The 27,963-nt window shown below is 37.6% G+C and overlaps 1 protein-coding gene across 5 annotated transcripts in view; it reads right to left on the minus strand.

Moving 5' to 3' along the window:
• Positions 1-2,754: 2,754 nt before the first annotated feature.
• Positions 2,755-27,963, minus strand: part of SOCS5 (suppressor of cytokine signaling 5) — a 128,597-nt gene continuing 103,388 nt past the window's right edge. For all 5 annotated transcript variants that reach the window (XM_086701166.1, XM_086701165.1, XM_086701164.1 and 2 more), the window contains exon 2: positions 2,755-7,052. In XM_086701166.1, coding sequence (XP_086557292.1) covers positions 5,430-7,040 — 1,611 coding nt within the window. In that variant the 5' untranslated portion in view covers positions 7,041-7,052 and the 3' untranslated portion in view covers positions 2,755-5,429. The remainder of the gene's footprint in view (positions 7,053-27,963) is intronic.

The raw sequence follows: 27,963 nt of genomic DNA on the forward strand, positions 1-27,963 counted from the left end.
ATGGCTCAGAGCCTGGAGCCTGTTTCCGATTCTGTGTCTCCCTCTCTCTCTGCCCCTCCCCCGTTCATGCTCTGTCTCTCTCTGTCCCCCAAAAAATAAATAAACGTTGAAAAAAAAATTAAAAAAAAAATTATTAAAAAAAAAGATACACAAGCTAATTTGACATAGGAAGCATGACAACCCAACTTGATATGGATAAAACTTTAAATAGAGTGCAAGATTTAGGATTCCAGTAAGTAAAAACTTTTTCAAAAGTGAAATCCTCCACCTCTACCAAATCCTTCAGATTTTCAAAGAATCTGATACAGAATCTTGAATTGACAAACTAAGATAAATGTTGCCATAATTACCCTCCCGAAAGAAATATGCAAATTCCTACCTGTTGCCATCCTGTCCAACGGTCTGAAATACTATCCATAAGGTGACTCCCCTATTTCTTCCCCTAATTCTACGTTCATATATACAACTGCCTGCTCAATGTCTCTGTTGGGGTAACTAATAGAAATCTCAAAACTCAACATATCCAAGGGAGAATTCAATTTACACCCTCCATTTTGCTCCTCCACTGGTTTTCTGAAATCTCAACTAATGGCATCACCGCCTTTGCTCAAAATCAATCATTTTTTGGGGCGCCTGGGTGGCTCAGTCGGTTGAGCGTCCGACTTCGGCTCAGGTCACGATCTCACAGTTCGTGGGTTCGAGCCCCGCATCAGGCTCTGTGCTGACAGCTCAGAGCCTGGAGCCTGTTTCAGATTCTGTGTCTCCCTCTCTCTCTGCCCCTCCCCTGTTAGTGCTCTGTCTCTGTTTCAAGAATAAATAAACATTAGAAAAATTAAAAAAAAATAAAAACTTAAAAAAAATAAAAAATCAGTCATTTTTTATTTCTTTCTTCCTCCCATATGATCCATTACCAGATTATCAGCTTTACCACCAAAAGAGACAACCTCAATCTGACTTCTCCCTATACCACCCCAGTCCAGGCTTTCACCATCTCTCACCTAGATGGCTTCAATGGTCTCCTTTATTTTACCCCACTATAGGCTGTTCTCAATCTACTAGAGAAATAGAAAGCAGACCACGTCACTCTGTTGCTTAAAACCCTCCAATGGCTTACCATCACATTCAGAAAATATAAATTCCTTTCAATGCGCTCACAGTCTGAAGCAGTCCAGCCCTTGCCAATCTTTATCACCTGCCATTCCCCACCACACTCACTGGACTCTGGTCTTATAGCCATTCTCTTTCTCATCATATAAGCTCATTCCTGCTTCCAGATTTTTAGTTTCATTGTTTCTTTCATCAAAATGCTCTCTTCTTTGATCTCGGTTATTTTCTTTTTGTCATCCAAGGTCACTATTTCCCAGTGATCCTACAGATTTGTCTTGTACCCCAATGTATAACAATCACCTAAAATGGTGACTGGCACATGAGTCTTCAATAAATAATTGTTGAATGACTGGCTGAAAAGAATCTAAATATTCAATCAAGCCTCCTGGGCATAAAACAGTTGTTCCAACTGATCCATACTTTGCAACAGCAACTTCTCCATTCCACCCCCAACTTCAAAACAACAACAAAACACAACAACCAGGCACTTTCCACAAAAATGCCAACCCAAATCTCCTCAGAACATACCACATTTTAGAAGTCTATGTTCGGTATCAGCTGTTGCAAAAATAGGAAACAAAACCTGAGCCTCATAGATATACACTGTTTATGCATACACACACCATGCAGTATTGTCCCCTTAGGAGACTTTTTTTCACCTTTAAGCCAGCCCTTGGTGTGCATTCTTATTTAATTTCATCTAGGTAAAGTGCATGTGTTGGGCCACAGAAACAGTGGAGAAACTGGTGTGAGCTTCCCTGTGTTAACACACTCCCAGAGATGGACACAGGCTCTGCCTCTTTCCTAGGGGAGTGCTGACTCACTCACAGCCTCTGGGCCTCTACCAAAAAGCAACTTTATAGCTTTCTTTGCTACAAAAATAAAAGATCTAAGACCAGTCTCAATAATAAGTTACCAAACTAGTGTTTAGTGCCAGGGAGCAAAGGAAGCTTGGGATAAAAATGAATAGCAACCAGATCAAAACATCAAGTAAAAAGGTTCATAAACTCTGAATTTTGTCAAAGTGAAGCACAGAATTCAAGTTTCAATTTTTATGGCTCAAGCCATTATAAATCTTATATAAACATTCCAATGGACCATAAGAACACAGAACAGTTTGTGGAGTAGGATTATTTGGGCTCAATTTTTGTTGAAGAAATATAAATTTAATAATGACTCTTAATAACTGTATTTAAACCAAGCTGTTTCTTTTTCAAAAATTTTTTACTGTGTTTAGCCAGAAAATAACTGATGCATGCTTTTTCTTGTTGTAAGGGGACTGTATTACAAATAAGACTGTATCAGCAAGACTAAACTTTAGGTGTGGATAATCAAATTTGAATGGTACAAGGATAGTATGTGTATATATATATACACACATACATAGTATGTGTGTATATATATATATATATATACACACATACATAGTATGTGTGTATATATATATATATATACACAAGAATAAGGCCTCTAAATGATGTTAAATCAGATGGCAATATTATTGTTTAAAGTAATATTAACATCATAAATGTATATACGTATGTGTATACATCCACGTGTGTATGTGTGTATATGTATATGCATACACAGAGAGAATGAATGAATGAATGAATGAATGAATGAGAATGGATAGGAATCAGACCAACCTTTCCTTGGGTTAATTACTTTACTATGAAGATGTGTCCAAACTTCTAAAGAATTTCCTGGTTTGTATTAAAATGCACTTCAAAAAGACCATGAAAACAAAAATTTAGTTGACAGGCTACAGTGGGATTCAGAAAAAGACACAGTGAATATAGACTAAGGTGCAATTTCATGCTGGTGATTTTTCTTTTTTAAAATGTAAGCCACTAATTTTTTAAGAAAAAAATTTTAAACGAAAGGTTGCATATTAATATTACACACAAACTGGAACATGTGACTTTTAGCACAGTGTATACATGCTCACATAAAACTCAAATATTTACACATTTAAAACAATTTCCATTTAACATATGAAAGTTCTGAAATACATAAAAGCATTAATATTTTCTATAAAACTACAATTAGAACATCAATTTGCTACAAGCATATAAAACATCAAGTGTTTTCTTGGAGTTTCAAGTTTCCTCTTTAAAACAAGATCTTGCTTGCATATATAATCTTTCTCCAATAATCAGTAAGGACTTTTTTCTTTTCCAAGAGATTATTTTCCAGATACATTATAAGCTCAAGAAAACGGACCCAACAGTTATGCAATATAATTATGTTGTAACAACTTAATTGCACATAATGCTTTAAAGTAGGTTTGGATGACGTTCTCGAACACTTTGGTATATGTTCTTCAGGGACTTCTATTAGAAATAACAGGAATTATAAGTCCCCTCAATCCCCATTTTGCTTTAAAAATGGACAAGTCTTTGGTTAAAGTTCTACATTTTGGGCATTTATGACTAATAAAAATGGTCCCCAAACCAATAAATGGCACTGATATATTCTTAGTTCACAAGACTTCATTTGTTTCTGATAAAGTGGGAGACTAAAGATCTTCATTTATTATAACCATCATTGATAGCTTCAATCTTTCATTTATAAGCAGAGAAATCAATAGGTTAGTCAATATTTCTCTGTTCATTTTGTGTTATAATCTAAACTGTACAGTAATGTGCAGTAACTATAGATACTGCTCCACAGTGTATGTGATTATGATTGGAAAGATGAATAGCATTAAATTTAGAATCTGCTTACTCAGAATAAGTCAATATTAGACTGTACAGTAATTCTGCATTAACTATAGTAGGTTGTCAGGTAATGCTTGTTTAAAAACCCCAATACCATTGCATTTATAAGAGAAATTGTTGCAAATGTATAAAACAGCAGATATACAAGGAGAACACCAAACGTACTTTATTAGCACAAAAAAGCAGCCATAACAAGGCACAGCAAGCAGAAACGTACATTAGCAGTCAAAGGGTTAGTGTTGCATACAAATATAGCTTTTCTTTTTTTGTAGCCTTGGCAATAGCCATCAGGATGTAAAAGAACTTTCTGTAGCAGCAGGTAAGGAAACCAAGGAGCACTCACCAGTGGTACAGAGCACATGAACAAAAAGACACAAGAATGGATTCGACTAGTGCAAAATGTCTAGGACAGAACTGTAAATTCAGTTCGTTACTAAGAAGCAAACACTAGAACTTGGTATTACTTCCAAAATAGCTCACTCAAGTAGTATTGCATACTATTCTAAGTGACAAAAAGGTGCTAAGTAAAGTTATTTACAGATACAATGGTTGTACAGTACCTTTTAAATCTGCAATGTAGGTTTCAGATTTTCCATTAGAAATTAACTGCACTGAAATTCTATAAATTGTACTTAAGCAATTCAGCTACGAGAGTTTACAACAAAGATATAAATACTGCCATCCAAACTGTTCATTACAGTTTAACAATAATGTCAACATCAGCAACCACTGTAGCTATTATTATCTGACTTGGTTGGGCATCTTCTAGTCTCATTTCCTTCATGGTTCACAAACTCATCATGGGCACAGAAAGATCCAACTTTAACTAATGAATGATTAGAATGCGTGCATTAACTTAAAAAAAAATCACACACAGGACTACACTGCAGCTATTCCCAATGTGTTTTAAGTTAAAGCACTCATTAAAAAAAAATACCTAAGGCCTTTAAATAAAATTCTACTACCAACTTTGTAAGCCTGAAATTTTAAGAACTATTTAGAAAACCTGGTTTATTTAACAGTACCTTTTGCAGAAGAGACAGGGGACTGACTATAAACTACATCAACACTTAAGTGAACTGCACTATGCCCTTGTGGCCAGAAAACTGCATTTTTTTTTTCTCAAAGGAAGGCAGTCTTTATTTTTTGGACTTCCAAAGCTTGATTTATAGTAACTACAAACATCACTACTTTTGGAAGGTTATAGAAAAATTCTTAGAAAAAATAACAATTTCAAACATTAGTCACACTGTTGAAATACTCATCCAATATTAATAATTTGTTCTTCAGTAAGAAATAAAATTCTTCATAGCAAATGCCCCAGAGTTGCCTCACTCAATTACTACAGTCATTAAAAACCAAACCGTTAGCTCAATCGACAAAGTGTTTTTGTAGCCTCACTGAACACCTGTAGCTGTCTTCTGTTGTCTCAACAGGCACCACGTTTACCTGACTAACAGCAGACTGCATCTGACAGATACTAACACTAAGCCTACATACTGTACTGAAAAAACCTAACACTGATACATGTGCTTGCTATAGGTGTACTGTCTGATGCACATAAAAGCAGATCTAGTTAATGCCCTTTGGGGGCAGGAGAGTTTACTTTGCCTTGACCGGTTCTCGTTCTAACCAGCGAACCCTAACTTTTTGCTTATAATGATACTCTTTCAAAAAATCCTGCAACATTGACGGTAAAGGGAGCCCATCAATTCCATCATATGTAGTGCATCTACAGATTACTGCACGGCAGATATACTGCAGGCTAAAAGGGAAAGTCCTGTTTAGTGAGATAGTAAGCAATGGTTCAAAAAACATGCAAGAACTGGGATCTTTATAATGTTCTAAGAGTCCTGTTACAGTGGAGGAGTGAAATACACATGGGTCATGGGCATCAAAACTAAAGTTGTGGTTCCACTGTTCAATCCGGGCGTGCAGGGACCTGTTGTAGCGCCGGAAGCTCACGGAGAAGAGGTAGTCCTCTTGCGCAGAGTCCCTGAGCAAGAATGTGCCTTCAGGTTTTCCTTCAAGGAGGGCTTCTGCTTCGTAACGGTCCATCACTCCCCAGTAACAGGGATTCCCTGTAATCTGAAGCAAATCAGGCACGAGGCAGTGTATGTAATCAATCTGTGTATGGACTTTCCAAGCTCCCTGTCTGCTAACGTGGGCATGGCTATCTCCAGACACCTGACGTTGCTTCTGCCTCCGAGACTGTAGACACAGGGTAGTAGTGTCCTCTTCTGAGTCACAATTAACTTGTGGAATTGCAGTATTGTCCCCACTTACTTCGGTCATTCCAGGAGCTAACTTTGGTCCCAGTTTATATAACGGATTAACCTGTGCGGTGGCTTCAAATGTATGTATTTGTGCGTTAGGGGGAGGGTCAACCCCCTCTTCAATACTAAGCCGTCTTCTCTCTCGAAGTCTATCTTCTTCATCTTCTGTAGAAACCAAGGATGGATCAAATGTATCAAAAAATGTTGAGTGTGGGCTCACAGGGGCTGTATGCTGTTTAATCAAATGCCATTTTTGGGCTAAATCTGAGCCGGCAGGAAAAGGGCATTTCTCAAGCATTAATTCAGAAAGGTGTATTTTTCTTTTATTAGAGAAGAGGGGTTTTGACTGCTTGCTGTAAGTTCGCATGGGAAAACACAAGCCCACCGTATCCTGCAACCTCTGTCTCAGAGAGCGACTTCCCACAGTTCTGCTGGACATGCCATCCATATCGTGCACCGAGCTTACGCCATACCGCCTCTCTCTCCTTTGAAGTCCGCTTCGAGTTCTACCAAACTTTTTATCAGTATCCAATGAACTCTGTGTCTTTGTAGAACAGGAATGTTTTTTCTTCCCACCCCATGGGGCATGCCGAGAGTAGGAATCTCTTCTTGCCAGTCTTGTTCCTGGGGTGACACATGAATCATTATCCTTTTCAATGCTTATTTCAACAATCTGAGGAATTTCAGTGGCACAGTTAGGGTTTCTCCTTGAAGAATTCTTTGAAGGGCTTAATCCCAGTTGTAAGGCAACATTTTCTCTTAAGGGACTGCTTTGTTGCTGAGGAGCTGAGTCTCCTATACTGATGTTTCTCTCTTTAACAGACAGATATCTGTTGGAGTTCATGTCCACATTTTCACTACGGCTCCCTCCCTCATGACCGAAGAGATTTTGACACCTGTATTTGAAGTTATTCCACATCTTCCCCACTTTATCCATTGATTATAAGATCTAAAGACAAAATAGGAAGAGAGAACACTAAGTTAGGTGGTATGTGCGAACAAAACAGGCAGTTCCCATACACATCCCCGCCCCCCCCCCCCCCCCCCCCCCCGCCCTTATCGTTGGAAACTTCAGTGATGCGGGTCAGGAATCTGCCCTCCCTTGCCCTGCTAAAGTGGTGAGGCAAACAATGCTGGTAGTGGTAAGGTCTCTGGCCCTTTCATGGCACTCACAGCACCACTAGTCAAGCTAGTCCTCACTCGCCATTTCCTTTCAGACAGAATACTCAGATCTCATGGGAAAGGAAACAAACCCTCTCAATTAAACTCTGGTTTCTTTTTCCCACGCATCAACCCAATGTCATTATGACACCGACTTTGGTCTCCTTACTACAACTAATTCAGGCACTGGCTCAAGTACTACAAAGGGAAGATATGTTCTGTATTGTTGAAACATATCTGTATTCAACTACTCTGAAGTTGAAATCAGGACATTTGTGTAACACATTAAAATTAGTTCAAAAATCTTTAAGTACTAATCTTCCTGACTTCACTTACCAACTGCTATACTCCACTCATCTGGCAACCTACAGCTTACAGATAAACCACTTGTAAAAATTCAGTATCCTCCCTTCCTATTCTGCAATGTATTGAATTTTATCCACAATCTTGAAGAAGCAGTTTGAGTAGAAAAGAAAGTAGGAGGAAAGAAAGAGAATATTTGGATTTAAAAGGAAAGGTGTCTTTCAGCTTTCCAATTCTTAATCCTGGAAAAGCCTGGAGATAACAGAGTAATAGAAAAAGCTGTGATACCGCAGTAATTAACAAAACAAATAAAAAATATGCAATTTGGCTTATTTTTGTTCCTTTAAAAAAAATCAAAAGCAGATTATCACACTTTACAAATTATTTTACGACTCTAACACTGACAGTCACACTGTCTCCTTCAATAACCTAAAAGTCAACAATTAGAAGAAATGGAAAAATGTAAATTTAAAATCAAGTGGTTTTGTCACCAAAGGATAGCAGAAACTTTTTTTTTTAAGTTTTCTTTCTATTTTCTATTTTTCTATTTTCTATTTCTATTTCTATTTCTTTCTATTTTCTTTCTATTTTCTATTTAAAAGTTCTATTCTTTCTATTTTAATGAGTATGGTACTTTTTTCCCCAGAATTTTGTTTTGTTCATGTTTATTATCTCATTATGTTTTACTCTTCATAGTTTACAATCCTGCTGGAATGTTTTTCTTACAGTGGTGACAGGCATTAGAGCTGACCTTTCTACAACTGTGCCTAATGCTCTTTGTGATAAATAGCTGGATTTTCAAGACGTTGACTAGGGCTAAGACAACAATAAAAAATAAACTTTATATAGCTTCATTCTAGTTTCTTACAGAAAGGGCTCTTGGACTAATAATGATGCCAACATAGAGAATTTATGCCTATGAAATCATAAAATACACTTTCAGATTATTCTTTATTATAAGCATACTGCTAGGTATATAGCAGTTAATATACAGAGGGGCAATAGGTGAAAAGTCCATGATCACAGCAATTCCTGGTCTCCTCTTATGTGACCTGTTTTTATTTTGTGAGAAGTTGTGGTTTCTTCTTTTTATCCTTAGCCTGGGCCTTTTTTACATTCATCGTGTCCTTTCCATGTCCTTCCCACTGCCCCCGTCCCTCCCTCCTAAAAGTCCTTTTGTTAGACAGCAGACCTCTTAGATTCATCTTCTGATTATATATATTTTCTTTTCAGCATTGCATTTCTTTTTCTTTTCTACTGTCTGGAAGATTTCTTTGGTGTATCACTTTGCAACACTTCTACTGCAGTTAGAATGTTTCCTATCACAGCTTTAATTTCCAAGACCGTTTTTCTTATTCTCTGAATGTTCTTTTTAATAACATTCTATTCTAGCTTCTTGGATGAATATTTCATTTCTCAGAGGATACAAATTTTTCAAATGTTTTCTTCTTTTTTTTAACACTTTAAATGTTTTTATCTGTTTCTTTCTTTTTTCTCCTTAAATCTTTAGGTCTCTGTTTTTTATTTTGGAGGCTTTCCACAAGTGTCTGATGAGTCCCAGCCGTCCATCACAGATGATGCGGCCACTAACACGCTGATCAGAAGCTCTGTCTACGTGATGGTGCAGGAGGTTGGGTTGGGTACTTGTAAAATGACTGGCTTTCCCTACAAGGTGAGGAGGCAATGAGTTGTTTTTTTATTATGAAATCCACAAATGCCAGGATCTGTAAGTCTTGTCTCCTGGCTGCTTACCCTGGAGAGAAATACTCCAATTTCCTCTCTGGGACATGTCCACCTGACTGCCATGTTCTGAGAACAGGGCAAGGAGAATAGTAGGGTTTTAACCACAATATTCAGACTTTTGCTTAGTCCTTATTTTTAAAAAGGTGTCCTTATTTTCAAAAGATACTCGACTTCAGTCCTGACTGGACCTCTTAGATTAAATTTCTCCAAACTCTAACCTCTAGTTTTACCCTGGTAAAAAAGAGCAGTAGTCTCCTGACTGCTAAGGGTAAAGGAGGGCATGTGTGAATCTGAAACAGACTTTCCAACACTCCTATGTTCAGCTTCATATTTCACCCTTACCTTCTGAGCTAACTGGTTCCTCTAATTTCTGAGCCAACACTATAGATTGCTTTGCTTATTTTTAATATCTTTGTTTGCAGCCATTTATATCTGTTTTCTCCATTCTGTTAATTTCTAGCTACCTGCTTCTACTAAAAACCAGTTGATCAATCAGGCTTATTATTACACTTCAGTCTCTCATTTGCTTTCTTATGGGTTTATGCCTTATGCCTTCTTTTTAAATTATTATTTGAAAGAGAGAGCACACACACCAGCACGCAGGGGTGAGGCAGAGAGAGGGAGAGAGAGAATCTTCTCTCAACATGGGGCTCGATCCCATGACCCTGGGATCATGATCTGAGTCTAAACCAAGAGTCGGACGCTCAACTAACTGAGCTACCCAGGTGCCCCCCTTATACCTTTTTTATTCCTTTAATTTTAGCGAGGTTCCAGGAGTGAGTAAAGTTAACATGCCAATGTTCAACCTGACATATTTAACTGGAAAGCCCTCTTTTCACTGTTACAGAGAGTGAATAGTACACCACACAGAAAACCCCCTACCCAGATTAGTGATTCTTTCCAAATGGAGAAAACAGCAAATTTTTTTTTTTTCCCCTGGGGTGAAGGATCCACACAATAAACACTGGCTGCATAATATAATCACCCGGAAAGCTCTTTACACTACATGATACACAGGCCACCTCCCGAGAGATTGTGATTCAATTGGTCTGGAGATGGGCCTGGACACTGCTGTTTTTTAGAAGCTCCTGGGTGATCCTAGAGTCGAGCCTGAAAACCACTGACCTACTCCAGCCATGGGCTCCAATGGTAGCTCTGAAAGACGTAAGTAGGAGGACACTGCTCTGTAGTGGCTGGAGGGATGGGAGCAGAACTAAGTACACCACCCACCACAATCTCATCACTGGTTCTCTTCGTTTCATTTTTGCCATGTACACAAGAGGCCTATGGAATCTTAGGAAAGACTATCTACAGTAGTGCCTCTTAAACTACCCAGAATGAAGAGGCAGTTTCTTTTTAATTTCACAAATAGATTCTTTTGTAAGACATTTTAAGAATACATTAGAAAAGTGAAATGTGAAAAAAGACATATGAAATACAAGTGCCAATCTTATTAGATTGAATAGACATAAAATAACTATCAAATAGCTGTAGAATATTTTAAATGCTTCTTTTTAATTCCTATACTTAACTTGTCCCAGACTGTTAACAACAACACTGGCACCAGTTCACAGCCCTCACAGTAGCTCGTCATCTAGAGCTGTGCTGTCCAACACATGGGTTATTGAGCCCCTGAAATGTGGCTGGTGCCATATATTAAAATGATAAATAGTTTGGATATAACTAGCCAAATATATTATTAAAACTAATTTCATCTGCTTTTTACTTTTTTATGAATGAGGTTTTTTCTTTTTAAGGATAAGTGCCAGCAGCTTATTTAAAATTTTATTTTAATGTTTATTTTTGAGACAGAGAGAGAGAGAAAGAGAGAGAAATCATGAGTGAAGGAAAGTCAGAAAGAGAGGGAGACAGAATCTGAAGCAGACTCCAGGCTCTGAGCTGTCAGAGCTCTGTGCTGACAGCTCAGAGCCTGACACGGGGCTTGAACTCACAAATCGTGAGATCATGGCCTGAGCTAAGTTGAATGCTTAACCAACTAAGCCACCTAGGAGCCCCGAAGTTTGTTTTGTTTTGTTTTGTTTTTTATGTTTATTTATTTAAAAAAAAATTTTTTTTTAACGTTTATTTATTTTTGGGACAGAGAGAGACAGAGCATGAACGGGGGAGGGGCAGAGAGAGGGGGAGACACAGAATCGGAAGCAAGCTCCAGGCTCTGAGCCATCAGCCCAGAGCCTGACGCGGGTCTCGAACTCACGGACCGTGAGATCGTGACCTGAGCTGAAGTCGGGTGCTTAACCGACTGAGCCACCCAGGCGCCCCTATGTTTATTTATTTTTGAGAGAGAGAGAGAGAGAGAGAGAGAGAGAGAGAGACAGAGCATGAGTTGCGGAGGGGCAGAGAGAGAGGGAGACACAGAATCTGAAGCACACTCCAGACTCTGAGCTGTTAGCACAGAGCGCGACGTGGGGCTCGACACGAACTACGAGATCATGACCTGAGCTGAAGTCAGACACTTAACTGACTGAGCCACCCAGGTGCCCCTGAATGATGTTTTCAAATGTTTATTTATTTATTTTGAGAAAGAGAGAGAGTACATGTGTGTACATGCGTGGGGCTGGGGCAGAGAGAGAAAGAGCATGAGCAGGGGAGAGGCAGAGAGAGCGAGAGAGAGAACCCCAAGCAGGCTCTGCACTGTCAGCTTGGAGTCCGATGCAGGGCTTGAACCTACAAACTGTGAGATCATGACCTGAGCCAAAATCAAGATTCAGACATTTAACCAACTGAGCCACCCAGGTGCCCCTGCCTTTTACTTTTTAAATGTGCCTACTAAAAATATTAAGAATTACACATATAATCCAAATTATATTTCTGCTGGAAAGTACTGATCTGGATCAGGGGTCAGCAAATGATAGCCCAAAGACCAAATCTGGCCTGTGGCCTGTTTCTGTATGGACCCTAGCTGAGAACGGTTTTTACAGTTTTAGAGGGATAAAAAAACAAAAACAAAAAATCCACAAAGAATATTTGACAGAGACCACATGTAGCCTGCAAAGCTTGAAATATTTTCTATTTGGCCTCTTACAGAGAAAGTTTACTGACCTCGGTCTAGAGTATGTCACTGTGGACATCAGAAGAGCAGTATTCAAGAAGTCCAAAAGTCTCTCTTCTCCATGTTTATAAGATAAATTCTGTAGCTATTTATTTCAGCTATACCTGAAAAATGTCCATTTTAGGAAGCAACCAAACTTAAAACCACTTATTATCTCCTTATACAGTTCTTTATACGCTGTAAAAACAAGTGGGACATGTAGAAAACATGGACTTGCCAGGTTACAGAAGGCTGTTTCTAACACTGAACCTCGGTTTCATTTTCACAGAGCATGAAATTTAGTAAATTCTCCATTCCTAATCTGGAGACTGTTGCTAGACTGCATCGTGACAAAATATTCTAATTTAAAGAAAGACTATTATGCTTCCACATCCCTTGGGGATAGAAAGTAGATTTTTCTTGACATGGGGAATGTTATGTGGGCGGCTGTAATACTGCAAAGAAAAAAATACTGATAGTGATTCACAGATGAGTCCATGTAAGAAGAATCAGGAAAGCATTTCAACTATCTTAATATTTACAATGTCAGTTTTGAGGTTCTTCTGTTTGTTTTGTTGTTAAATTTTTGGAAATGTATTTAGCTGAAACTCTTTGAAGCCTAACTTACCAGTCCATTACTTTAGGGCTTTATATAAAGTTACACAGGACTAAAAAAGTGTTGAATTTCCTATGTACTGACTCTAGATTACAAGTTCATCATCCATTATAAGCTTTCATTCACATTTTTACACCTGCATAGCTGTCCTTAAAATGATCCAAAGCAAATTCCTAAAAAGTCATTCCTTCCCCCAAGGACACTCACAATTTAAAACTTGTTTTATAACTATTGTAAGTTAAAGAGCTTTTGTTGAAAAATGATATCTAACAGGATAAGCTATAAATCAAAATTATGGAAAATCAGAGGTCAAATTCCATTACTACAAAAATTTACATATATAAAAAAAATTAAGGACTATAGTCAATGGCCCTCTTAATGTCAAGCAGTATATGTTACAAAATTTCCACAAAACAAAATACTTGAAACAGTTCCTGGGGTTCATTTCAATGGGACTTAATTCATACTTTATTAGAAATAAATTAAATTCAACAAGTTTTAAGACTACACGGCACACAATAGTGGGTAAAGAAGGGGAATATAACCCAACCCACATCCCTCCGCTATCTATCTCCCTCCTCTTAGTCTATTTAGACTACTTTAGTCATGGTAATACCTGTCCAGTGAAAAAAGTCCTTCAGTCACAGTAACAAAAATCAAGACAACAGGGACTGATTAAAGTATTTTTGTGCCAAATTCAGGTACAAGAGGAGGTTCAGGAGAAATGAGTTTTGATAGATATTTTGGTGGCACTTCAATAATTTTTAGAAAGAGATGATACAGTGTTTAATATTAAGAGTAAAATGGAAATCCAGGGATGTATGGCTGTCATAGCTGTAGTCCCGTAAAGAATCTGGGAACCATTTGGGCTTTTAAAAATGTTATTTTTTAATTGTTATTTATACACTCTCTTGTGACATGGTCTGTGTTATCTAACTGGATGCCTGTTTATCTTTTATACTGGTATTTAATATCATATTTTGTGGGTAATAAATGGTCATATAATTCAACCTTATATACTTTACACTTTTACAACACACATAATATATTAATACAGTAGACCATGTACACGTGCACTCGAAAACTGTGAGGCCCAGGGGCGCCTGGGTGGTTCAGTCAGTTAAACGTTATGACTCTTGATTTCGGCTCAGGTCATGATCTCACGGTTCGTGAGTTCGAGCCCCACATCAGGCTTCGTGCTGACAGTGCAGAGCCTGCTTGGGATCTTTTCTCATCCTCTCTCTCTGCCCCTCCCCTGCTCACTCTCTTTCAAAATAAATAAATTAAAAAAAAAATGTTTTTTAAATGTGAGGCCCAATGATCTAGTACACCCAGATACTTCTGTTCCCACCAGTTGAGTTATACTTTTACAGAGTTAGTTATGTTAGCTTCCAACACTGTCCATGTTATTTATACTTATTATTGTAACAGTGTGATTTAATTGTTAATTGACCTACTGAAATGTGGAGGAATGGGGAAGACTGAGTTGAAGGACTCTGAAATAATAAAAGGGAGATACCACTGTTGAAATAGGTATAAGAAAATAGTAAAAGAAAAAAAATCAGAAAAAATATTGCAAAGATCTACAAGGAATTCTAAAGTCAGAATGCATGATCAGAGTCTGAATTCTTGTTCTACCTAAAAAACCCAAACTGGAAATCTTAGATGATACATACAGGATATGGTTTCTACAAGATAAGCAATATGGAATTGCAACTAGTGAACCTACTCTCAAAGAAAAGATCTTGGCCCTTAATAAAAAATCTGGCAAATGAACATGCAGTCTTATTCTTGAAATTAGAGTAAAATATTTAAGGTATGTATCCCTTCTTATGACTTCTTCCTTTATTACACTTTGTAGGCCACTGGTCCTAAGTGAAGCAGATAAGAGGTCTTCCTCAATAACCATTTAATTAAAATTTGTAGTAGTGCCAAGAGGGTGTAGTAAGAAAGCCCTAAGAGTAGAGACATGACCTAGTTTATGGTGATGGTGAGCAAAGACAACTTCTCTCTGAGGAGGTGATAGTTCAAAATTTTGTCCTGACAGATGAGTCAGGACTGTTCTATAGGCAGAGGGAACAGCATTTGCAAAAGTCCCAAAGCAGGAGTGAGCATGGCCTGTGTAATGGCTAAATGAGCAGAGACTGGTAAGTGAAAGGACGCGTGTATAGGTGAGGCTGGTGAACTTTGGAATCAATGAAATGAGAATAAGACAGAATGCTAATACTGCACTGAAGACTACTGCAGCAGACAAGTAGGAGCTCAACTAGGATGGTGATGGTAAACATGAATATGAAATGTTGAGAAGTCAAATCTATAGGAGTAATGACTGATTGGAAATGAGGAATGAAAAAGAGGCAGATATCAAAAATAACTGCCAAGTTTCTGGCTCGGGGAATTGGGAGTATAGAGATGCCATGACAGAAACAGGAAACACAGCAGACAGAACAGTTTGGTAACTGAGGGTTGGAGAGAGTAATAACTTTAAGTTAGGAAATGCTGTAGTTGAGACAGTTATTGAGATATCTAAGTGAAGCTTCACTGGTCCATAAATGTACGTTCATATAATGCATTACTATACGTATAGCAGGCATGATAAACTACGGTTGTCTGCATCTATATGTGAATCTCAAAAACATAATGCTTAGAGAAAGAAAGGATATAGATGATACCTACATGATGAATCAATTTACCTTTTATTTATTTTTTTTTTTTAAATTTTTTTTTTAACGTTTATTTATTTTTTTGGGACAGAGAGAGACAGAGCATGAACGGGGGAGGGGCAGAGAGAGAGGGAGACACAGAATCAGAAACAGGCTCCAGGCTCTGAGCCATCAGCCCAGAGCCCGACGCGGGGCTCGAACTCACGGACCGCGAGATCGTGACCTGGCTGAAGTCGGCCGCTTAACCGACTGCGCCACCCAGGCGCCCCTCAATTTACCTTTTAAACAGGCAAACCCCAAAATATATTGTTTAGGCATACCTAGATATATAATAAAAATGTAAAAACCAGGGAAATGGCTCCCTATTGAGGGGAAGGATACAGAATTAGAAAGAGGCACTTAGGGAGCTAACATGGTTGGGGGGTGCTGGTTGGCTTAGGCAGTAAAGCATGCAAATCTTGATTTCAGGATTGTGAGCTCAAAACTCCACATTGGGCATGGAGACTACTTTACATAATAAACAAACATGGGGCGCCTGGGTGGCTCAGTTGGTTAAGCATCCGACTTCAGCTCAGGTCACGATCTCGCAATTTGTGAGTTCCAGTCCCACGTTGGACTCTGTGCTGACAGCTCAGAGCCTGAAGCCTGCTTCAGATCCTGTGTCTCCCTCTCTCTATGCCCCTCCCCTGCTTGTGCTCTGTCTCTCTCTCGCAAAAATAAACATTACAAAATTTAAAAAGAAAACAAACAGATAAATAAATAAAACACTGGTAATTTCTATTTCTTAGACTGGGTGATGAGTACATGGTTTTATTTATTAACTGTTCTTCAGATTGCACTTACATTTTATTCACTCTTTCCTGTGCATGATACATTGTATAACAGGAAAATTTTTAAATTATACAGGCCACATTTTGGCCACAATGGGAATTAATAACCAGATATTAAACAAACAAAAAAACCACTAGGAAAATATAACTCTTAAGTAAAAGAGGAATCCAAAACTGAAAATTATAGACCATTAAGAAAACAACATATTCATATATTAGAGATTTTTTTCTGCATGGAAATTTGGGGATATTTATCAAAATGCTCTTACTTTTAATTTGGAAATTATAGATTTTAAACTAGATGGTTACCCTAAAGCAGGCAGAGTTAAAAAACAAAAACAGAAACAAAAAAACACAAAAACCAACAACCAGAACAAAACTCTAAACAGATTTCTCCAATGTAGTACAGGTGTCGACAAAACTTTTTCTGTAAAGGGCCATATAATAAGTATTTTAGGTTTTCCAGCCCATATATTCTCTGTGGCAACTACTGAACTCTGCCATTATAGCCTGAACATAGCCACAGAAAATAAGTAAATGAGTAAGTACAACTGCATGTCAATAAAACTTTATTTGTGGTCAATGAAATTCAAATTTCATGTCATTTCCACTTGCGACAGAATTCTTTTTCTTCTGATTTCTTTTTCAACCATTTAAGAATGTAAAATTTATCATTACCCTCAAGGGTTGTACAAAAACAAGTGGCAAACCAGATCTGCCCTAAGGGACATACTTGGCCACCTCTGATATAACACATTATAACACCTTTGATATTATATTTACTAAAACTAATGGACATTCTATGGAACAATTCAGGGAAACAATACCTTAAGAGGATAATCTTAAATTTGTAATGATAAAGGTATATGGATGGTTCCTAGAGCATAACAGCAAAAAAATTGGGAACTATTTCTTATGAAAATGAAACATATACATATTAAGGAAGAATTAAAGCACTATATAAACATATCAAAATAAGTCTAACCTCACCTGAAATTCCACCACTCAGAGATAACCACTGGTTATGTTAGTATATGTTCTCTTTTATACAAGAAGCTATACATAAGATTCTTTAATAATTAAAAAAATCTCCTTCATGTTGGTGGCTATAGCCCTTCTCATTTCTTGAAGAATGTATTTTTATTTAATTAGCTATGTCAGAGATGGGATCAGATTAGTAAAAGAGAAAAATGTCTAGCAGCTATGTTTTTTAAACCAACAAATAAATCCAAGAGTCTTTGAAGTAAGCAATAAAACATCAAACAAACAAACGTCTAGCAAGCCGAACAAAAGAACAGTGGTGACAGGATGGCTGAGGATGATTTCCATTACTGAATGCTAACCATGTGCCAGGCACTGATATAAAAATTTTGCTTCTCCCAACAACCCCGCGAGAAAAAATGATCTCAACTTTATAGATGCAGAAATGAATACAACAGAGAGATTAGTAATATCCCGGATGTAAGTTTCTTCCATTATTATCAGTCTGTTCAGGTTTTCTAGCTCTTCTTGAATACAGCTTAGAACAGTACACTAACAACTCTAAATCCAGGTAGTGTCATGACAAAGCTCTTTAAAACCTATAGGAATATATCATTTCTATACTTCTTCAACTATTACAGAACAAGGGTGGAACTGATATTAAAAGTTGACAAAGCCACGGGGGCGCCTGGGTGGCTCAGTCGGTTAAGCCTCCGACTTCGGCTTGGGTCATGATTTCACAGTTCGTGAGTTCGAGCCCCACGTTGGGCTCTGTGCTGACAGCTCAGAGCCTGGAGCCTGCTTCAGATTCTGTGTCTCCCTCTCTCTTTGCCCCTCCTCGCTCCCTCCCTTCCTCCCTCTCTCTCTCTCTCTCTCTCTCAAAAATAAACATTAAAAATATTTTTTAAAAAAAGTTGACAAAGCTAACACATACATACTGAAAAGAAAACTACCGCTTGTTCCATTTTAATTGAAATGAGTGAAACAATAATCTGACCAAAAGATGCCGAGTAAAAGGTGTATTCACAGGCTTACTGTGAATGTTTTACATGTTCTAAAGCATCCATGTTTCTCCCCAGGCTTCATGGTACATATGTGGTGGTGGGGTAAAATGGAAGTAACAAGAAAACTGATGTTTTATATAAGAAAACTATATATTTTTTATAGTTCACATATGTTTCTTTTGTCATTGTTTCATTATTTGTATAACTTCTTCATTTACAAAAGAAATATGTATGCCTATCTACTATGAAAGTCCTAACCCTTTGTATAGGCTTGTGTGCCACTCAGAAATGTTCTGACATTATTAAAACTAATGGATCTATGTAAATAGGTTCTACTTTTCTAGAATACTAGCAATAGTCAGTTAAGAATATGTTTGAAACCACATGCCTAATTTCAAGGGATGAAATTTAAGATGTTCTTACATTTCTTCCTGCATATTAAGAGAAATACAGTAGCCCATTTAAAAAAAGAAGAAAAAGGGTACATCAAATTAAGAGTCAAGTCACAGTGTTAGACTGCATTAATACTTTCTCCAAAAAGATAACTGAAGGGCTATTTCTTTCTTTCTTTTTTTTTTTTAATTTTTTCAATGTTTATTTTTAAGAGTGAGAGACAGAGAGACAGAGACAGAGACAGAGACAGAGAGACAGAGTACAAGCAGGGGAGGGGCAGAGAGAGAGGGAGACACAGAAACTGAAGCAGGCTCCAGGCTCTGACCTGTCAGCACAGAGCCCGACGCAGGGCTCAAACTCATGAACTGTGACATCATGACCTGAGCTGAAGTCGGACGCTTAACCAACTGAGCCACCCGGGCGCCTTGAAGGGCTATTTCTAATAAAAAAACAAGTAAATAAAATTTGTATCTCCGTTTCTCAAATTTTACTCACACAATTCTAACTTCCAGTGTGTAGGAGGGTGCTGCAGGCCATCAAAATCCCATTCTTAAACCCAAATCACTTGCAGAGATGCTGCCTGCCCTTTGCTTCCAGCAGCATAATGTAAAGGGCACAGGCATGAGACAGTCTATGAAGAAGTGGAGCAGGATACAAGGTTCAAGCCCAGCTTTACCACTTTAGAATGCTGTGAACTTGGATGTATTCATACTTGGATGAATTTCTGAACTTAAATGTCCCTCTTGGTAAAATGAGGATAACAACACCTACCTCTTGGGTTGGATATGAGAATCAGAAACCACATCTATTAAAGCCTTTCACATGTGAGATACTCAAAAGACAGGAGGCTTCAAAAATGCTACCAGTACTATCTAGCATAAAGTTTTAACTTTTAAATAATTCTCCCATTCAGTTCTGGGTCATGGCAAAATGTCAGTATCTGTCAATGTACAGTATCTGTCAGACTGTAAATTCTATTAACCATTTCAACTTCTATATTATTTCCTGGGAAACACTACAGGGATTTCAATGTTCCAAAGCAGTTGAAGCTATAGTTCATCTACAGCCTAAACTGAACATAGTTAATCTGCACCGTACTGGGCAAGGCCCAGAAACATAGTCCTCATTCATTTATTTTTTGCTCTAATATTCCTTGTTAATCTATAAAAACAGTGCCACAATATTACCATATAGATACTGCATACTAGAGGAGCATAAAATCCTAATAAGTTACACTTCATTTTCCATGGATAAAGTATCTTATGTAATAAGCTAACAAATATACCATTCACTGAAACGTTTCTTATCTGGCCAGCATTACTGGCAGACCGTGGTGGAACACAACGAACATATGCTTTAGCTTCAGAGAGCCCGAAAATCAAATTCAAGCACTCTGCTAGCTGTGTGAAATCTAACTCTCAGCCTTTCCATCTAAAAATAGGAACAATTAGCCCTCTCTTACAAGGGTTTTTAAGAGGATAACATGATACAAGGTAAGTACAGCTGAGTAGATCGCAGGGGTTCAAAAATGGTAGCTTTTGTTTTACAACCAATCCAAAGCAGGAGAAGGTACATGTTGGTGACAGTAGCATAAAGCAAAGCTGTTTTATGTCTAGGGAAAGGTAACTGGTGAGTTAGTCTTTCCTTCATCTCTTGCCTCAAGGGAGGCCGCTTCAGTTAGGCAAATCAGGCACCTGCCCTAAGCGCTGTAACAGTGTGTGATTAGTACCGTAGACACTGCCTCTACATGCATACAGACACGTGACATCAACACCCCTGTCCCCCCATCTCCCTTAACACCAAAAGGCAGCTACAAACAAACAAACACCAACAAAGCAAAACAACTCTCTGCTGAAGAATTTGGCAGAGCAAGTTACCAGGCTGGCTAGTCTTAATCCAGAAAAGAATCTCTGATTTGGGAAAGTGCTTAACAATGAGCTCCTTGTGATGGTGCTAATAATTCACAAAGAATATTCAGTTACTAATGGTAAATGAGTAACTGTAATCTGGACCATTTCCTTCTCCAGGAAGGGTAACCATTTTATAACCCCAGGAGTTTAGTATCACAAGAAATACAAAGACTCTAAGGACTAAAATAAGATGATTTTTTTTTTTATAACAATACTTTCCTTTTACCCTTTTACTTTTTGTCTAAAACTACTGAGAATACATGTATCCTCCTCGTATAAACTAAAGGGCACTACTCTCTTCTATGCCAAATTTTAGGCCTGAAGAAAACTAAGGGTCTTCAAATAATTTGATAGCTTGTAATGAATCTAAGAAAGAAAACAAACATAATTAGGACAACTTTCCTTTTTTGATCTAGATTCTCTACCAGCTTAAGAAAGAAGAAAATTTAAACATCTTGAAATCAGTCCATTCTTTAGAATATTTGGGAGGGATCTTGGAAGAAGTAAAGGCAAATAAGGATACCATTTAAACACTTACGAAAACTAATATCAGGAAGAACACTTTGACCAAAATTACAGACTAGGAACTCCAAGTAATACACCCCAGTTTTGTGTTATCTATTACCACACAACATATATTAAAAAAAAAAGAGGACAATTAAAAAATCTTTAACTTGTTAAAAGAACAGAAATAAAACCTTATCTATCAAAAGCTGAGAAACAAGTAAGCTGAAAAGATGATTAAAAATATACTCATTTTAACATTTACTGATACTGCATGTGGAAGACATTATACTGAAAGTTCACATTCTCAGATGAGAATACTTGCTCGATGCATATTTACTCTAAGCTGACCCGCATTTTAAACAAACTTTATTCTCTGTTTACCAAGTATATAGCAGTTAGAAACTCCAAGTTAGAAACGGGGCCCGGGGTTAGTGTGCCCACACACGGATCAATCAAGAGAAGACCAAAACCCTTAGAAAGCACAATAGTCTAGGGTCACAAACTACAGGGATGAATACTGTAAGACATAAGGGGAACAAACAGAGATATAAAATAAAGATTTATGGGGTAAAAGGCCATTATGAAAAACTTTAAGCCAATAAGTTTAAAAAGAAGAAATGGCTAGATTCTTTGAAAAAATATAAATTTCCTAAGCTGACTCAAGAAGAAATTAAAAAATCAATAGCCCATAACCCTTAAAGACTTTGAGTCAGTAATTAAAAATCTTTGCACAGGAAAGCACCAACCCAGACAAGCATTCCAGGCAGAAGTCACTCTAACAACTGTGATTTCTAATCACTGGTGGCCAGAGCAAGAGCTTAGGGTGAAAAGAAAAGCGACAGCCAGCACAATATGGCTAGAAGAAATAAATGCATAGTAATTGGAAAGGAAGAAATAAAACTGTCCATTCTCAGATGGCATGATTGTCCATAGAGAAAACCTAAGGAATCTTAAGGAAGGAAGGAAGGAAGCAAGGAAGCAAAGAAGGAAGGAAGGAAGAATGGTCCTTCCAGCAGGGTCACAGGATACAAGATAAACACACAAATCAAATCATATTATCTATATGCTAAGTACAAATATATCTATATACTAACAACAAACAGTGGAAACAGAAATTAAATGACTTGCAACAAAGAAAATGACCTTAAAGGGCAAGAAAACAGACTGATATTTCTGTTAAATAATTCCTTTAACCAAAGTCCTAACTTCTATATGCTCCAGAGGATGAGATTAAAATGGAAGGGGGAAAATATGCTAGAGTTACCACTGCCTTTGTGCTTCCCTAGGGAGCAATGAACCGTAAGAATGTGGTCTACAGTCCAGCCCATAGCCGTGACAGGTCTGTCTGTTCTATCTCACTGCCCCTCTTCCAGGTTCAGGCTTCAGCTCATTTGCACGTCTGAGTTGTAACAGCTACCTAGCCTATCCTCCTCCACTCCCTGCCCTCTGAACATCTTCCATAGTATTGATTCCAGGATTTTAAGCAGTTAAGAACAAAGTCTCGGTACTCTATATCTAGTTACTTCCTCCATACTTTAAGGACTATGCACCAAAGGAGCAACAAACAATAGTTCTCAGTATCATAATTTAGGAATACAAAGGTAACTAACATACCTGAAATTATAACACTTGGAGAAAAAACGTGACCAAATGGTTGTTTTTATGTGTATAAGGAATCTCTCTCTAAAAAGGAGAATTCCTTCGAAACTCTTAGGAAAAAAATTAATATTGCAAATAGTTAAAAATGTAAATAAACAACCAGAAGAGATCTGTGAGGAGTCTTTCATGGGAGATGTTGAAGAGGATAAGCAACCCTCTGTCTCTAGCCAACCCAGGTAGTCTTTCTTCCACAAGCAACTGAATTAACTAACCTCAAAGGGCTATTGATTTTTTTTTTAATGTTAGAATTAAAAAAAAAAAAAAAGCATAGCATTCCACAAATACAGTCACATTATTTAAGATCTAGCAGCAGCACAGCAGTTACAGTTCTGATTCCTGATCACACTATTGTCCGATTAAAGTGTAATCCTAACATCCAACGTACAGAGCTGTCTAAATAGTCTCATTACCCACAGCTAGTCATGTTTCAGTCAAGTGCTGATTTAATGCTCAATTTAAACACTACAAGTCAGTGCTAGCTGAAAAAATACCTAATAAAAGCCATACTGTTCTGTCAATACAAACTCCCCCCATCCCGTCTCCCCCCAAAAAAACCTTCCTACAGAGTTAAGGGAATATTTACTTCCCATAAATATAGCTTAAAATGGGGGTTCTTTTTACAAATAGAGAAAAATAAATTTAAATAGTTTCAAAGATGAATCAAGCAGCTTAAAGTACAGTTAATTCTCATATTCTCCACCCTGTCAAATAATAATACTCTAATTTTCCCCTATGTCAAATTTTCCAGTTAAATACTTGGATTTAATGTGGATGAACCACTCCACAATTTCTATTTCTAAGTAGAAATCACAAATATGTATGTCAAAATCTGATTTTTAGAAATCTTGATTATTATGTTCAAACACCTAGTTTAAGGAATATCAAACCATCCACAAAGATTTTCTATGCTCTGTACCTGATCAAATTACTTCAATATGTGGTCTGCATTATTTTGACTTCCTAAAGATATACTTTACTGGAATTACAACTTAATATTACACCCTCAACTTTTATTAAGAATTTATAAAATGGGGCATCTGGCTGGCTCAGTCAGAAAGCATGTGACCTTGACTTCGGGTTATGAGTTGGAGTCCCACGCTGGGTGTAGAGATTACTAAAAACAGAGAAATAAACTTAAAAAAAAAGAATTTATAAAATAAATGGCCTGTATTATTCCATATTCTAAAAACTGGTATCTGTCATATAAAGACCCACACAAAAAAACTCCTCTTTGACTTTACTGCCAAGACTTCTCTCTCTCAAAAAAAAAAAAATCAATATGCTTCCTTTAAGCAGACAATGAAAAACAAAACTTATACTGTTCCTCCTCTTTTCTGCTATTATCAACAGGAAACCCACACGAAAGACCTTAGTTTATAAGTTTGTGATTGACTTGGAGATCCTCCTTCCACTCCCGTAAATAATGCTAGATCAACTATCATTATACTAAATGTTCAACCATAGGTTTATTATTAATCACCTTTTTTCCTTCTGTTTGGAAGTAGACGGGAATAAAAATACAGCTAACAGTCCAATTTTCTGAAACTTGAAAACTGTGCTTCTGGGTCTATAATTTAGTCATCTCAAATGTTCCTATAAAAGGAATGGGTGAGAATTTTAATGAAGTAAATAGAAGGATAACCTCTCAAAAAAGAGACGGGTAGGCCTATTTAAACAAAATGCTGAAGAAAGAAACCAAAAGGAAATCCAAATACTTAATGATATAAAATTTTAAACTTTGGTTAACCAAAAAAAACCCCACAAACGAAATTAAAGGACAAATGACATACTATACCTTTAGACCATTGGTTTCACAATTAGAAATTTATTCCAAGAAAATAGTCAGGTAAGGACATAGATTTACATACAAAAGATAGGCCTCATAACATTATTTTAGCAAAAATTTGGCAATAACTGTATTGTTTAGTTAATAGAGAATTTGTTAAATAACTTGTGCTACTTTCATATGCTGGAATAACAAAAAGACATTAAAAACCATGTCTCAGGAGTTTTTAAAATTTTGGAAATCTTCATGATATTAAACGAATATGGACATAAGACAATACATCTAAATTTACCTCAACATACACATATACATATAAACATATATTTACTAAAGAGATTACGCATAGGGAATACTAATGGGGTTATCTTGGGTGGGTTTTTTATTATAATTTCATTTTTTTCCTTTTCTGTATTTTCGAAAACATTACATTCAAATGTATTCATTTCCTAGTTGGAAAAAAAATGCTATTGAAAAAGGAAGCAAATTTTGAAAAAGACCAAACTAATTTCATATTATAAACCCAGAATTATGTGTAAAACACATAAGAAATAAATAATGAAGTATTAAAAAAACACTTTTTAAGAAAAGGTGGGGGGACAATGAGGGAGGAAAAAGTCACACAAAGACGGGGGTGAGAGAGGTCGGCGAACCAAATCAACGGGGAAAGGAATAATAGAGACAGAGAGATCTCCACAAAGCCAGCCTGATTTTCTCAAACAGTACTAAGTAACAATGGATTGGGGGGGGGGGGGGAACCCTTTCTAAAAGAATACCAATAATAAGTAATGTGCATTTTTTGGTACATGGAGATACTATGTATAGGACAACCAACAGAAGTAGATTATGCGATGCCATCCAACAATACCACTTTTGACAGCTGAGGTCAAAAGACAATTTTCTAAAATGTAATCAAAAGGAGAAGGGAATAAGCAGTGGTAGCAATGGTGTGTATTCCACTGCCATGAAAACATTCTCAAGTTGTTAATCAAAAAAGTAGCACTCTGATATGAATTCAACTCTTCTGGTATCAGTCTCTTCTGGCTGCAGAGTACAGACGTTCACTTAGGTTGGCAAATGTCATTGTGCATGGTGGGGGCCAAGGACTGGTTCTAAGTATGAATGTGAGGATAAGGGAAGTAGTAAGAATTCTCACAGAAATCCAACAACAAAACCAGTAACACACGTGGGGGTAGGTCTCAAGGACACTGGACCTGAGAACCTGGTCTGGTCCCAAGGCTGCCCTAGGGGATGGAGCAGAAGGAGTTGGTGAGTCCTCATTCTAGTGCCCCTGCTATTGTGGTGACTCAGCAACTCCCTGGGTGCCAGCTTTTGGTATCTGATTTGCCTCCAGCCACCAGCTGGTCTCTCTGCTCCTACAGTCTAAATTTTTTTTAACCCCATGACCACCACTTTGTCATACCTTTCACTAATTCTTGGTGCATTACAGGTCCCTCCTATCTCCTTCTCAAATTCTGCTTCTTTCCACTGCTTAACTGCAAAATCTTTGACTTTTTCTATGTTCTGTGATCCAACATCATCGTGTGTCTCCTTACAGCAACCACCACTCCCTTCTACTTGTCTACCCTGAGTACATACAGACAGAAAATTAAAAATTAGATTTAAAAAAAAATTTTTTTTAATGTTTATTTATTTTTGAGATAGAGAGAGCGAGCAGGGGAGGGGCAGAGAGAGAGGGAGACACAGAATCTGAAGCAGGCTCCAGCCTCTGAGCTGTCAGCACAGAGCCTGATGCGGGGCTCCAACTCACAAACTGCGAGATCATGACCTGAGCTGAAGTTGGATGCTTAACCGACTGAGCCACCCAGGCGCCCCAAAGAGTTAGATTTTTTTAAGCAGCCAATGAGATCTGTGGGAACCTGACTGGTTGGGCTGGTTCCCATCTGGACAAAATTCTCTGTGCTAGTGCACCCAGCTGGCCAGTGGCTGACCTATAACTGGCGCCTCTGATTTGGGCACCCACACCATTCCAACCACCTACAGCCAAATAAGAGAAGGTCATTTATAATGTAGAGCACAGCTGCCTTGGTTTACTCCCTCGGCAAATGTTCCCCTTAGACATGACTGGGAAAAGCAGGAGCTGAAACTGCTCTGTGACAACACATAATATAGAGATGTTTACTACTACTCCAGAATCCTACTCTAGAATTTCATAAATCATGTTCTTTGGATTACTAGTATGCTATAAAATATCAAAAGGCATTCTATACATAAAGCTTCCAGTTTAAGTAAGATAATGACTGAGCTCTCTGAGAGAAGATAACTTCCTGGGCATTAGTGCCCAGACTTATTTGACAATGGCTACCTTATTAAGATTAGATAGGACACTAATATTCTGTCTATCAGTTTGGAAAATGCTATCTTATAGTGCTACAACTTTGCCCACAATCCAGAATCCACCTCGTTAGTTTCAAGAAAGCAGGGACTTTGTTTTGTGCCACGTTTGGTATGTATTATATGCTCAGTATATGAATGTTTGTGAAGGTCATTAACAAGGAGGCTGAAGGAAAAACAGCAAATAGGAGGCTAAGCGGGGAAAAAAAAAATCAAGATCAAGAGGATACCATATCTGGTAATGACAGACTAGGATTTTTCAGACCAAACCTCCTGCTGAAAACAATTAAAAATCCCTAAATACAAAAGGAAGAAAGAAAGAAAGAAAGAAATTAAGAAAGAAAGAAAGAAATTAAGAAAGAAAGAAAGAAAGAAAGAAAGAAAGAAAGAAAGAAATTAAGAAAGAAAGAAAGAAATTAAGAAAGAAAGAAAGAAAGAAAGAAAGAAAGAAAGAAAGAAAGAAAGAAATTAAGAAAGAAAGAAAGAAAGAAAGAAAGAAAGAAAGAAAGAAAGAGGAAAGAAAGAGAAAACACCACCAACAACAAAAACCCCAAGCCCCAAAAGCATCTTAAAGTAAAAAGCTGACAGAATGGTGGGAAACTGCCAGAAAATTCAAGGGGCAACTGGGACCCCAGAGAGGTAACAGGACCCCCCTGAAGACACTCTGGCCCTGAAGGCATTTGCAGGTAGAACACAGCAAATAAACCTCACAGGGTGGGGGGAATGACTGTCAGGGTAAACATGCCTCAAAAGGTGGAGAGTATAAGGGAACTCTTTCCCACATTTACCTGGGACCCCGAAGGGCTATAATCTTAGGTAAAGGTAAACTGTAACAAAACCTAAACCCTAATCCCAACCCCAGGGGATTGTAGGGAAGGTTGCTTTAGCCCAGAGAAAAGCAAG

The sequence above is a fragment of the Puma concolor genome, chromosome A3 (genome assembly GCF_028749965.1).
Source record: "Puma concolor isolate L17-30 chromosome A3, mPumCon1.1.hap2, whole genome shotgun sequence".
NCBI lineage: Eukaryota > Metazoa > Chordata > Mammalia > Carnivora > Felidae > Puma > Puma concolor.